At 43.1% G+C, this 13,851-nt stretch overlaps 1 protein-coding gene across 5 annotated transcripts in view; it reads right to left on the reverse strand.

The window, feature by feature from the left end:
- LOC107091385 (heterogeneous nuclear ribonucleoprotein L-like) overlaps positions 1-13,851 on the reverse strand; it is a 25,278-nt gene that overhangs the window by 1,412 nt on the left and 10,015 nt on the right. For 2 of the 5 annotated variants that reach the window (XM_015385253.1, XM_015385257.1), the window contains exons 6-12: positions 13,208-13,280; positions 5,057-5,092; positions 4,705-4,773; positions 4,390-4,628; positions 4,049-4,170; positions 3,749-3,950; positions 2,660-2,717 (exon numbers count right to left, since the gene is read on the reverse strand). In XM_015385253.1, coding sequence (XP_015240739.1) covers positions 2,660-2,717; positions 3,749-3,950; positions 4,049-4,170; positions 4,390-4,628; positions 4,705-4,773; positions 5,057-5,092; positions 13,208-13,280 — 799 coding nt within the window. The remainder of the gene's footprint in view (positions 1-2,659; positions 2,718-3,748; positions 3,951-4,048; positions 4,171-4,389; positions 4,629-4,704; positions 4,774-5,056; positions 5,093-13,207; positions 13,281-13,851) is intronic. The other 3 variants (XM_015385254.1, XM_015385256.1, XM_015385255.1) reach the window with 3 other exon arrangements.

Genomic DNA, 13,851 nt, shown 5'->3' on the forward strand with positions numbered 1-13,851 from the left:
TTGACCCAGATGACTTGGTCAATTATAGATCTATATCCAATCTTCCTTTCTTATCTAAAATTCTTGAGAAAGTAGTTGCCAAACAAGTTTGCGATCACTTACACCATAATTACTTTTTGAAGAGTTTCAGTCTGGCTTTAGAGCTCATCATAGCACTGAAACAGCTCTGATGAAAGTCACTAATAATATTCTCATGGCCTCAGATAATGGACTTGTATCTGTGCTCATCCTGTTGGATCTCAGTTCTGCATTTGATCCAGTTGATCATAATATTCTTTTAGAAAGACTTGAATATTTTGTAGGAATTAAAGGAACAGCTGATCGATTTCAGTTTTTTCACATTAATGATAAATCTTCCTCATGCTCCAGGGTTACCTGTGGAGTCCCACAGGGATCAGTGCTAGGACCAATTCTCTTTACTATATATATCCTCCCAATCGATAGAATTATTAGACTGCATGGGATTAATTTTCACTGTTAAGCTCATGATACTCAGCTATATCTGTCTATAAATCCAGATGAAACTAACCCATTACATAGATTACAGGCATATCTTGAAGACATGAAAACCTGGATGACTCTTAACTTTCTGCTCTTGAATGCAGAAAAAACAGAAGTTATAGTCTTTGGATTAAGAAAGCTGAAGCTGTGAGCTAACTCTGGATGTCTCCTCCTTTGTTCCAAAGATTATTACCTCAGTTTGTTTATTATTCATTTGGAGAGAGTACAGTCCAATGCTGTACCAGAAAGGCCGACCAAGTTTTCCAGACACACTAATAAACTCGAGTGATCAAAAATATCTATCGCTGCACTGACGTCCAGTAATACCAGCACTGTGTTTCTTCCAGAGTCTGAATTTACACGGATGACCTTTAACACCCTAATCAGGGCAGTCTCTGTACTGTGGTTGCTATGGAGACCTGACTGGAAGACATCAAAGCCACAGGTCATTGTTACAAAGGCATTTAACTGTTGAAACACAACTTTTTCAATAATCGTAGTATTGGAGGGTTAGATAACACCAAACCAAAATACTGCATATCTGCGCCAGACATATTCATTGATGTAAAATTCCCTATCAATGCATTTTTGCACCAGGTTTTTTTTCTACAACAACATTTAGATTTGATCACTGCTAAACTTTATGAAATAAGAATGTTCTAAAAGCTCTACAAAATGAAATTAGAAAACAAAAAAGTTGTCTAAGTCATAAACACATTCAAACAAGTAGGAGCTGTGCATCAGGGGGTATTTTGATTCTCTTTTTTTCACACAGTAAACACTAGAAGGCTGTTTGCCTGAGCAGTTGTTTTCTATGACGCCGTTATCACCCAACAATGTTCTCTCATCGAAGTTCTGTTAAATAGGTCTGTGTGATGCTGCTAATGTGATAATGGATAGTGTCTGGATGTCTGTGATGGATTGGGAGGTGAAATGGTACTGCCCATCAAGATAACGTTTCGGACATCAAAGGACATTGATACGCAGTCTGAGAACCCTCCCATAAAAATTTAAAATGCTGCTTATTCATTGAGTTTACTGGGAAAAAAAATCTATGATGGCTCCAGAAAGAATGTTACTACTGTAAACAGATACAGATGATGAGTGACCTCACTTTTATGCACTTTCCCACTGCAGAAAACCAGTTTAAACCCGGTAGCAATCAGCTTTTAGTGGCAGTGGGAACAGCTCACTGATGCGTGTCAAACGACTCAGCAAGCGAGGCGCGTTAAAATCTCATCCGCTCTGATCAGCATACTGTTGGAACACCAGAACCAGGTAGACCCGCTAAATTACATGATACCAACGTATCATTGAACGCAACGTACAGACGTCAACACCCCGCGCCATGATCTGATCTAACAAGCAGAAACAAGTCTGTTTACATTCAACAAACATGGAGCAGCTCTGATGAGAGGGATTCAGACAGATAATAGAGTGAAACAATAAAACACCCAGACTATGCCCTGGCTTTCTATGTTGCTCTACATTGTTTACTTTCCTGATTTCTGTTGCTCTGGTGACATCAGAGGTCAGAGGCCATGCAGCTCCCAGCGGGTTAGACCAGCTTTTTTTGTCAGTGGGAATGGAGCCAGATGCTAATTGTTAGTAGGTCGACCCATGTTTGAAAAACAGGCATTAACCCGATATTTTCAGTGGAAAAGGGGCTTTTGCAACATGGAAATCTCAAAGTTTCCCTGATTTCTCAGTTGACAAATGTTGAGGTTTCAGCTTTGTGAAGCTGAACTCTGACTGGGTCCACACCTCTGGATGGAGAATCAGTGATATCTTGCTAAAAAGGCAGCAATTCACGTTTAGTGCAGGAGCAGGATGGAAAAATGAAACGTGACTTACAGCAATTTAAAAAATGAAATAGTTGTGTGAGACTCTTCTCATGGATCTAGAAAGTTTACTATTCTCACATGCGTACGCAGTTTATTTAAACCTTTGGATACTGGTTGACAACAATTCAATATCCGTGTTTTTCGCTAATTCTAACCAAACCAAATATTGACCTTTGAAAGCAAAAGGAGAATTTCAAGTGTTACAAAGATCCAGATAAACAGGGATACAGCAATAAGAAAGGAACATCTGCAGGCACCACTATCTGTGAGAGATTAACACTTGAAAAAGGTCTGTAGAAGGTAACAATACTCACTCTTTCCAGTGAAAAGCTTAATACTTGCGGGACTCTTGATTCCCAGTTCCTTGCAGATCTGGAAAAACAGAGCAGATTTATTTACTGAAATATCTGCTGTGGTGACATTGTGCTGTGTTCACACCAAACGCATTTTGGGAGTCAAAAACGCTTAAACCCCAAAATTTGGACACTTGATTAAACTGTGGTAGAGTTGCTTTAACTCACTGGACGCACAACGCTCTGGATGCTTGGCTTTCTAGATGCTCAGCCCTCTGGATGCTTGGCGCTATGGATTCTTGACGCTATGGATGCTCGACTCTGGTTGTTTATCTGCTTTGTTCTGTAGCTTCAAGCTAGAGATCAGCGTGGCTTTATTTACTTTATGAGTTGGAAAAATAGTCTTAACACGTTTTTAAGCGTGAAAGTCCACCTCCAAACATCCTCTGTTCACCAGTTCATCAGGATTATGATGGCACTAAAATATGCAGTTCTTCTTGGGAGCGCCAGTCCTCCAGCATACCACCGGGAGGCAGCGCTGGAAATCCCCACTGAAAGCTCTCTACTGCGGCCAGCCAGTGGGGGATTCCCCGCTGCTGTTCGTAGCAGCTGGAAGCGAATAGAAAGAGTTTTTAAGGTTTTTGGTAAAAACTCCAAGAACCAGAGTGTACAATTGAAAGTTTTTTCATCGGCAGGTTTTAACATTTCTAGTTAATTTGGGTTTTTATAAACTGTTTATCCATAGGTTATAAAAAAATCAGAGCTCACTCTCTGTTCCTTCTAAATAACAATCCATTCTACTACCAGCTTTTTAAACCTTTGGAGTTTAACTCCTTGATATTTATTTTTCATATGCAGAATGTCTGCAGGAATGAATCCATCTCCCAAAAAACTCCTGAATCAGCTCTTCTGATTAGATGACGCTCTGTGTCCAGCTGCAAAAGTTCAGATTTCTGAAGTTTCTGAACACTTGGACGCTCTGATGCTAGGAAGCCGTTTCCCAAAGACTTTGCATGTAAATCTGATGCTTTGACGCCCGGAACACGTTTGGTGTGAACCCACCTTTAGACTTGCGTATCCAGCAGAGAAACCTCTAAAGTCTTTTCTTACTTGGAAGAAGTTCTCCACTGTGATTTCAGGAAGGGCATTAAAGAAGTGGAGCACGTTGCTGGGGTGCTGGATTCGGTTTTTAGCTGCTTGCTCTGGGGAGGCAAAGCGGTTGTTCCGGGATCCATGGAAGTCTTTAAAGCTGCTGGTATTGTCTTCTAACTGATAACTCTGTCCTGGTACAATGGCCTGCTGCTTGGAAACACTGCAGGGAGACAGATCTCCACTCTGTCAGCTCTTTGCTAAACTTCTGATATTTTTAAATAATCGATCTATGCTTCACCTAAATTCATCTCTTCTTACCAAACATTGAGTTTCTGTCCAAACAGGAAAGTGTTGTTGAGGTGACTGATGGCTCTATCCACAGCGTAACCGTCACCCATCTCTACCATTGCTGCTCCAGGTTTACTTTTCATGAACTTCACCTGAAGATGGGGAAATGAAAAACATGTAAATGAATTATTGTTAAATACAAGGAACTTCAAAGTAACTAAACATGGGCAGTGAGCTGTCAAACAGCAAACACATCGCTGAGAGGGAAAGAGGCCGAAGGCCGAGGCTTTAAACCATTATGGATTGACAACTTTATTATTAAAAAACAAAAGAAAGCAGCAGAAGCCTCTGTAGGGGCAGCAATCACTCACCCTCTCTATGTTGCCATAGAGACAGAAGATGTTAAAAAGTCTGTCAGCATTGATCTTGGAGGGCTCCAAGCCGTACACCATAAGAACCGGGGAGTCAGCATGGGGGCCATACTCGGCAGGAGGCGGACCGTGTCCGGCACCGTATCGCTGGCCGCCACGACCCCGCCCCCCCATGCCCATTGCCATACGATGGGGAGGAGGGGGGCCATACGCGTCATCGTTGTAGCTATGATAACCTCCCGTATGGAAGAGAGGAGAAGATGAGGTTTCATGCTAGGAACCAGTTTACTACACTGCTCACCGAGGGGTGTGTACCATAGTCAGGTGGGTGGTCTCCGAGAAGAGCAGGCTGCCTCTGGCGCTTGTTGGGATTGGCATTAGGATCTGAAAATGGTCAAATATAAAAAAAAAAATATGCATCCATCAAATAAAGCTTGCTGCATGCAATGCTGGTGTTTCTGCTGGCCGATCCATGCAATGAGACGACGTGGTGAGGTGCATGCAGCAGGGGAGCCTCATGTTTTTAAACACATTTAAAGCCTTCAGGTCTTATCTGCGTATTTATTCTGAACATAATGGAGATTTTTCTCTGTAAGTGGCTGCAGCTTTCAAAGCATTTACTAAATGGAGTCAGTATTCATCCATCCCATTATAAGCACAAACACACCTTGTGATATGTTCCAATTGCCTTCACCATCAGCATCTGTACAAGTACACATACACATATGTCATTTAAGACATAAATACGTCTTAAAACTCATCAGACAAAATCAACCAGCATGTCAATTCAAAGCAGCGCAGACATTTTTATCATGTGGCTCAATGCCACAACCATTTTATTTAAACAGGTTTTACAAACAAGTTCAGAGAAAGAACAGAAAACAGGAGCATGGAAAACAAATGTCTTTACATTCTGAATGGAAACATAAAACTTTGACATTTATTCTGGGTAAAATAGTTTCACAAAAATTGAATATCTATAGTTATATACTGGCTTAATAAAATCACTCTCGAGCAGAGCTGTGGAGCTAACTAACGTGCCTTTGGGGTATTTTCCTGCTACAAAACAAACCCTCCTCAGTCTGAGGTCCAAGAACTGCAGCAGGTTTTCATTCACGTCTTTAAATTTTTGCATCTATTTTTTCCCTTGTTTTATTGACTGGTCTGCCAGTTCCTGCTGCATGATGCTGCCATTACTGTGCACCAGTATAAGGACTAATGAAGAGCAATAAACGTAATGGCGAACATTCACATCAAGGAGTTCAACCACTGTCCAATCAGAATAGAATTCTGTTTCTTATAGTTTGGCATTCAAATATGTTTCTGCAGACACCAGAAGAGCTGTCATGAGCGTTGATTTAAGTAGGCGGCCATTTAACCACGAAGGCCTAATGGTAGTACGTTTCAAAGGCTTTCAAAGAAATACTGGAGCTCTGACTGGATGAAGGGGCTCTTGGCCACATCCCTGACTAAGGCCCTTCTCCTCAGATTGGGAAGTTTAACAGGACTAAGAATGGTCCACTGAGCTCAATGGTCCTTTCTTCTGTATCCTGTCTGAGATTCCGGCCCCCTTCTTTCCACTTCATGTTTGGTGTTTGCGCTTTAACATACACTGTCATCTGTGGGGACTTGCATAGACAGAAGTGTGCTTTTCCTAATCACGTCTAATCAACCGAAACATATAGCGTTGGCACCATGGTGTTGGCTAAACCAGATAGCCACCAAAGTCATCCAGGCTCTGCGCTTCTACAGTGATTCTGATTCAATCTCCCACTGCATCCAAATGAAGTATGCTGGTGAAGGTTCTCAAGTCATCCAGGTCATAGTCATTCCAAAAAATTTAAAACAATCCACTGGACTTGGTTTCCAAGTTTGAAGACGTTTCGCTTCCCATCCAGGAATCTTTTTCAATTCAAAATGTCAGGAATTTTGAGCTTTTATACAGTAGCCCACTATACTACAGGGCTACATACTTGTAGCCCTGTAGTATAGAGCATTCTTCTTATGCTGAGCATATGCGTGAGCTTCTTATGCTCTAAGGTGCATAAGAAGATGGTTAGATAGTCCTTTTTAATCTTGAATAGAGTTCCAGCATTGCAAAGAGCAAACTTTTGGCATTACCATAGAACTATCAGCTTAGGCTGCTTCCATGTCTTCCCTGCACATCTCTATTGTTAGTGTAAGATATACACAGAGGCCTTTTTTACTAACAAACCGATCAAAAACACAAATACAACAAATAAGTAATCTTACAGAAAGTAAATTAAAATAATCAGAATATTAAATGCATTTGCTCTCAAGGCATGGCTGCTAAAATATAGTAATGAATCGGTTAATCCACATATAGACTGATGCTCATAAAAGAAAAACATTTTAATATCAGCCAAAACTATCGTCCAGCCAATTTATTGGTCTAAATTAATTTTGTCTCTCAGCGTAGATCTAGCTTTTCTTCCATTCTCTATTATGTTTTATCTATTATGTGAAAAAATTACTGTGGAATTGGTAAACAAGTTCGAGTTCAAACTTAAGGATGCTGATAATCTACAAGGATGGTTTCTGGGTGGATTAACCAGCAGAAGCAATTAGACCGTCGACAGGGAGCAGAACCTTTAGAAACCTAAATCAGGATGAGGAAGATTTAGTTGAAAATCATCCTATGAGGGCTCAGTTCCTTCTATGAAACTGAAGCAATAAGTCACAAAATGACGACAGGCTTTATTATTTATTATTGGTTTATGCTGAACATGTGTAAAACAGTCCACACAGCCAGATTACCCCTCTTGTTGTTTGGATTATAATTTTCTTTGATTCTTTTGTCGCTCTTGGTCAAATTCTGACGACTCTTCTGTTAACATCTTTTCCCAGATTAAAGAAAAAGAAAGATTATTTCACTAAATTACCATAGCTGTGCTATAAAATTGTAAATATGGCTGTAGTTTATAAAATAGACAGATGTCTGAGTAAAAATAACTTAAAGCACTACTAAAGAACAGCAGTTTTGGTGGATTTTGGCTCCCCCCAGTGGACAGAATCTTTATTGTTTTGCCTGAACGAAGAAAGCTTTCCCCTGAGGACCAGTGTGGTAACATCCTGACCTCTGGTCACCTTCAGGTGGATTAAACTACAATTCTGTCTCCAGTGCTTGAATGATGAACAGCAATGAAGTCATGAAACAAACTGGTGAAACAAAGTCAAATGGAGATGTTGAAAATAAGAAACTTCTAACTAAAAGCCTTGAAAGCAATAAACATAATGTTATGTTGGATAATTTGACAGAAAACGCATATAGATCCAAGCAAGAATGAGCCAGGAAATAAACCCTGCATAGCTTGCAGGAATATACAGCCTGTGAGGGAAGCTTATTTGCATCGTCTGAACTGATGACGTGGGGCCGCCCTCCTGTGGACCCATCACCCACAGAGGGGTCGGGTGCAGAGGGGAGGGTTGGGTGCAGAGAGGACTGGTGCCTCAACAACCCGGTCTGCATATGCAGCTTTTGGCTGTAGGAATGTGGAACGTCACCCCGCTGGGGAGTAAGGAGCATGAGCTTGAGCAGGAGGTTAAGAGGTACCAGCTAGATATAGTTGGGCTCATCTCCATGCACAGCTTGGTTTCCAGATCCCATCTTCTGTAGAGAGGCACGACGCTCCACTTCCCTGGCATTGCCCGTGGGAAGAGACGGCAGGCCTGGGTGGCCTTGCTCATTGCCCCCTAGCTCAGTTGTTACGTTTTGGAGTTCACCCAAGTGAACGAGAAGGTCGTGTCCCTACCCGTTCAGTTTGGGGACAGGTCTCTCACAGTTGTCTTGGCCTACGGTCCCAACATCGGTGCAGAGTACCCGGCCTTCTTGGAGTCCCTGGGAGGGGTATTTGATGGTGCTCCAACTGGGGACTCCATTGTTCTACAGAGGAACTTCAACTCCCACGTGGGCAGCGACAGTAAGACCTGGACAGAGGCAATTGGAAGGAATGGCATCCCAGATCTGAGCCCGAGCTGTTTTATGTTATTGGACTTCTATGCTAATCACAGTTTGTCCATAACGAACACCATGTTCGAGCATAACGGTTTCCATAAGTGTACGTGGCACCAGGACACCCTAGGCCTGAGGTCAATAGAATAGAATTTTTAGTTGTCATTTGATATCCGGTCACGTGTCTCGCACACTTGGGTGAAGAGAGGTGCTGAGTTGTCAACTGGTCACCACCTGGTGGTGAGCTTGATCCGATGGCAGGGGAGGAAGCCGGTCAGATCTAGCAGGCCTAAGCGTGTGTAAGCGGGTCTGTTGGCAACATCTGGTGGTTCCCTCAATTAATGTCTTTAACTCCCACCTCCAGAAGAGTTTCTCCCACATCCCGAGGGAGGTTGAAGACATGGAGTTAGAGTGGTCAATTTTCTCCTCCTCCAGTGTCGATGTAGCTGTGGCTGTAAGGTCTCTGGTGCTGTCACGGCGGCAATCCCCAAACCCATCGGTGGAACCAGGAAGTAAGGGATGTCGTCAAGCTGAAGAAGGATGCCTTCCTGGCCTTACTAGCTATTGGGACTCATGACTTAGCTGAGAGGTACCGGCAGGAGAAAGCATGCTCATGCAGTCACAGAGGCAAAAACCCGGGTCTGGAAGGAGTTTGGAGTAGCCATAGAGGAGGGCTATTGGTCGGCCTCAAAAGTGTTCTGGCAAACTGTCCGGAGCCTTAGGAGGGGGGAGCAGCGCTTCACCAACACTGTTTACAGTGTGTGTGGGGAGCTGCTGACCTTGACTAGGGATGTTGTCGGGCAGAGGAAGGAGTACTTCAAGGATCTCCTCAATCCCATCATTATGTCTTCTGAGGAGAAAGCAGAGGCTGGGGAATAGAGATGGATTCGCCCATCAGCCAAGCTGAAGTCACCAAGGTAGTTAGAAAGCTTCTTGGTGGCAAAGCTGGATGAGATTCACCCCAAGTAACTTTAGTCTCTGGATTTTGTAGAACTGTATTTGCTGACATGTCACTGCAGCAACGCGTGGCAGTCGGGCACAGGACCCCTTGACTGGCAGACCGGGGTGGTGGTCCCCCTCTTTAAAAAAGGGGGATAGGAGGGTGTGCTCCAATTACAGAGGGATCACACTTCTCATCCTCACCGGTAAGGTCTACTCCAGGGTGCTGGAGAGAAGGATCCGGCCGATAGTTGAACCTCAGATCCAGGAGGAACAATGCCGTTTCCCTCCTGGTCACTGCACACTGGACCAGCTCTATACCCTTCATTGGGTGCTCGAGGGTTCATGTGAGTTTGCTCAATCAGTCCACGTGTTTTGTGGATCTGGAGAAGGCATTCGACCTTGTCCCGTGCGGTGCCCCGTGGGGGGGTGCTCCAGGAGTATGGGGTCTGGGGCTCTCTGTTAAGTCTGTCTGTTCTCTGTATGACTGCAGCAGGAGCTTGGTTCACGTTGCCGGCAGTAAGTATGACCCATTTCCTGTGCATGTTGGTCTTCGCCAGGGCCGTGTGCCAATTATCTTGGGGTCGTGTGAGGGACAGATGGAGCATGAGTTTGAAAGACTGATCGGTGCGGCATTTGCAGTGATACAGACGCTGCATTGGACTGTTGTGGTGAAGAGGGAGCTGAGTCAGGGAGCAAATCTCTCGAATACAAGATCGCGAATACAAGTGGCTGAAATGAGTCTCCTTCGCAGAGCGGCAAGGTACACCCTTTGAGATCAGGTGACTAGCTGTGCTTCCCAGGAGGAGCTCGGAGTAGGAGGTTCGACTGAGGTGGCTAAGGACATGCTGGAAGGGACTATGTCTCTGGGACTATGTCCCCCCAGAAAAGCTGGAGGAGTTGTGTGTGGATCTGGAAGTCTGGGCATCTCTGCTTTGACTGCTGCCTCCGCCACCCGGCCCCAGATAAAGTGGAAGAAAATGGATGGATGGATGGATGGATGGATAGATAGATGACAAGCATGCATTGCAGTTCTACTTTATATAGACCATAACTGATGATTGAATTAATTAAATGAAGGATTAAAAAATTTCATTTAATCTGTTGGGTAGAAAAAATAGACACCTAAAGGAAACCCATTCACTTGTCAAAGATAAATGTATATCTACTTTTTATCAAAAGAAAGTTATTAGAAATAACAGATTGACCAAAGTACTTTATAAAACCAGATTACAGGATATGAACTAAATAAGGAGCAGAATACACAGTTCAGTACTTACAGCAGCGCATAGAGAGCATAGGACACAGTGGGCAGGTACAGGCCAACCTTCAGGAAGGATGCTACCCTCCAGCCTCTGACTTCAGGCTCAACTCACTCTTCCTCAGGTTTCTGCTTCTTCTTTTCTTGACTGCATCTCACCTCCAGACCAAACAGTGCATCCACAGGTCTGCTGTTGATTTTACAGTTGGTGTGGCTGCATATTCAAAGGTACTATTGTTGCCTCATTTCCATCTTAGCGTGCTCTGATCACAAAGCACCATTTCAGAGAAGGCTGTCAGTCCAGGGACACAGTGAGCCAAACCTGCATCACACGGGAGGCGTTAGAGGCATCACTATGGGCCAGTGCAAAAAAGGAAAATGTAAACGCAGAAACAACACAAGCACAGCGCAGAAAGGAGGGGAAAAGGGAGTAAGGTACAGGGAGAGCAGAACACCAGAGTCCATGACTGTGGAAAGTTTGCCTCACTGCTTGTATGCTTGACAGCTGTCTGATGGTGTGTCTTCACAGGCCCCCCTGTGGGTGTTTCTTCTCATGTAAAATGGGTACTTGCATGATGTTTGATTTATATGCTTTACAAGCTGATAGCATTTAGCACTTGTTAACAAGTCATCTGGAATAACTGCAGATGTACTGTCATGGCAGTTCAGCTGACTGTTGCCGTGGATACTCAACTCTGATGAGTTCAAACAGAGGAAGGTAGAGGCGAGGTGTAATACATCTGACAGTGAAGCCTGTTTTTTAAACTCCCCATTATGTGTAGCCGTCTGTTCCCTGGCCGGACTGAGTGTGTCTGAAATCCTCTGGACGTGTGTTTTGGCAAAGAAAATCCAAGAGTGTGACTCCTGCCCCCATCACCAGTGTGTTTGTCACAGTTGTAACTCCTCAGGGTTTTGGAGATTAAATGTGCTGTGCCAGTGGCGAAGTTGCAGAAGCCGCTTAGCAATCTATTAGCGTCGGACTGTGGTGGATATGCAAGCTGTCTATTTGCTGCCATTTGAGTGTTTCTGTCCCTCTAAAGTGAAAATGTGGCTAGTGCTAGCCATGACTCCCATGTCAGCTCGTAGATGTAGACGATGATGAAGCCGGAATAAGGAATTACTGCGCTGAAGTTGTATTCCAGTATTTGATGCCCCACTGCGCCCATGTGTGCCCTAGAGCACTGCTACCTGAATGGTCCCTGTGTCTGTCTGCACATTCATGGACCTCTGAAAAAAGCTATAGAGTAAGAAACAAGGAGCACTTGTAGGTCATTATGGATAAAAAAAAGACCCCCTAAAAGGAAAAAAAATTGTAAAAGCCTCACTTTGTCCCTGTTTGGTTCAAATCTGTTATTAACAAATATCTAATTCTGTTTTTTGTAAAGAAAACAAATCAAAAAGTAATCATCTATTTCTTCAGTCAACTACACAGAACAAAATTATGCATCAGTAATAATGTTTCATCAACCTCAATAAGAACAGAGCTAGAAGGAAATGTTTAGCTTCATTAAGTCCACATTTTAATATTTTGTCTAAAGAGGTCTGGATCTAAGAATAAAAAACAGAATTATTTGAGTAAAATACTGAACAAATGCATGTTGGATGAAGGCTTGTTGAGGTCAAAGAATAACATATCTCATTGAAAGGATAGTTTAGCAATAAATCAACTTTTATTTTTAACTCCTAAAACCAAATGAAACATCTTAGATCTCCAGTATGTCATGTGGTCTTTATCAAACAGCTCTCTCATCTTAAAGGAGACTCAGCTGTACTGTGATAGAAAATCTCCACTTAGCTTTAAAGGGAAACACCATTTTTTTTACATTGGCCCTTGATTTTACATTATATCATGTTCTACTCACCCATATGAGTTTTGTGTCATTTGGAGCTGTTTTGAAGATATTCCGTTAGGTTATATCCAAGCGGCGCGTTTATGACGTCATCCGCACTCTGCCAGTCACAACTTCAGTCCGGCTTGCACGGATGACATCATACAAGCGCCGCATAGTTTTTAAAAGATATAACTATAAAAAATATAACTGCGGATGACTGGGGGACAGTGATTCGCCTACATGTTATGAATGCTGGCATACCATAAATGATAAATTATGAACAGTTTAGTTTGTGCCTTCATGTCGTTAGGAAGATGTTACTTGGATATAACCTAACAGAATATCTTTAGAACAGCTCCGAATGACACAAAACTCATATGGGTGAGTAGAACATGATGTAATAACATAAAATCAAAGGCCCAATGTAAAAAAAAAAAGGCGTTTCCCTTTAAAGAAAGCTCAAAGGTATCAACCTGCATTGTGTTGTGGAGCGATTCCATGCTCTACAAGACAGTGATCCTATGTGAAATTCAGTGCATGTCCTTCCACTACTATCATGTGTTCTCCATACTTTTCACATGCATGAGCCTGTAACGCACACTGCAGCTCCTTGTGCCATTAACTTTGCACCTGCTGTGTAGTGAGGAAACATAAGAACTGATGGCATCACAGGAATCCTGCCTTTGAGCAGTGAATTGGACTGCACTGCTTTGAGACCAAAGGCAGAGAATCCCAACCATCCTCTGCAGTGACATGAGAGGAAAAGAGGAAGATATAAAAGAGAAAGGGTAATTTAGAGGAAGGGCATATTACCTTGGCCACCCAGGTTTGGGTTAGTGTAGTCCCATGTGTCCTGGTCATTCTTGAAGACATTAAGTCGTGCAGGCTGTTCCAGAAGAGGGATTAGAAAAATCTAAATTAGAGTTTTCATACCATCATTTGGGAGAGCTATGCCCCTTTTCTATTTGCTCTACTGAGGCCAGCTCTGCTGCACAGCTCTGTGAGGAGGATTTCCATCACTCGTTTATTTCTTCATTCATGCTCAGGAGCTCAAGTAGGTATGAAATGAAACGTGGCACAAACTATTGTTTACTTTTTGGCTCACAGTCTAACCTCAGACCTTTTAATCAATCAGCAGCTACGTATAGCGTCTCATCGCTGCACCCCCCAACCACCCGTAACTGCGGGAATCGGGATGCAGTCCATATGATCAGCTGATTTGTCTTTATGTCCCAGCACTAACCCAAACCTCAGCAGACCGCCTCATTATATCACCTGTTCTTAACCAGTTCTTAGTTGAGATTTCCAGGCGTGTCTTGGGGAGTGTTGACCTAGTAGTTAGAGCAGTGCGCTTGTGCTCTGAGAATGTTGCAAGTATCCAGTTTGATCCCCACAGCCTCCATTCTGGGTTCCTGAACAATATATATATATAAAAGTATATATATTAGGGATGGAAC

The sequence above is a fragment of the Cyprinodon variegatus genome, unplaced genomic scaffold (assembly GCF_000732505.1).
Source record: "Cyprinodon variegatus isolate N-32 unplaced genomic scaffold, C_variegatus-1.0 Scaffold334, whole genome shotgun sequence".
Classification (NCBI taxonomy): Eukaryota; Metazoa; Chordata; class Actinopteri; order Cyprinodontiformes; family Cyprinodontidae; genus Cyprinodon; species Cyprinodon variegatus.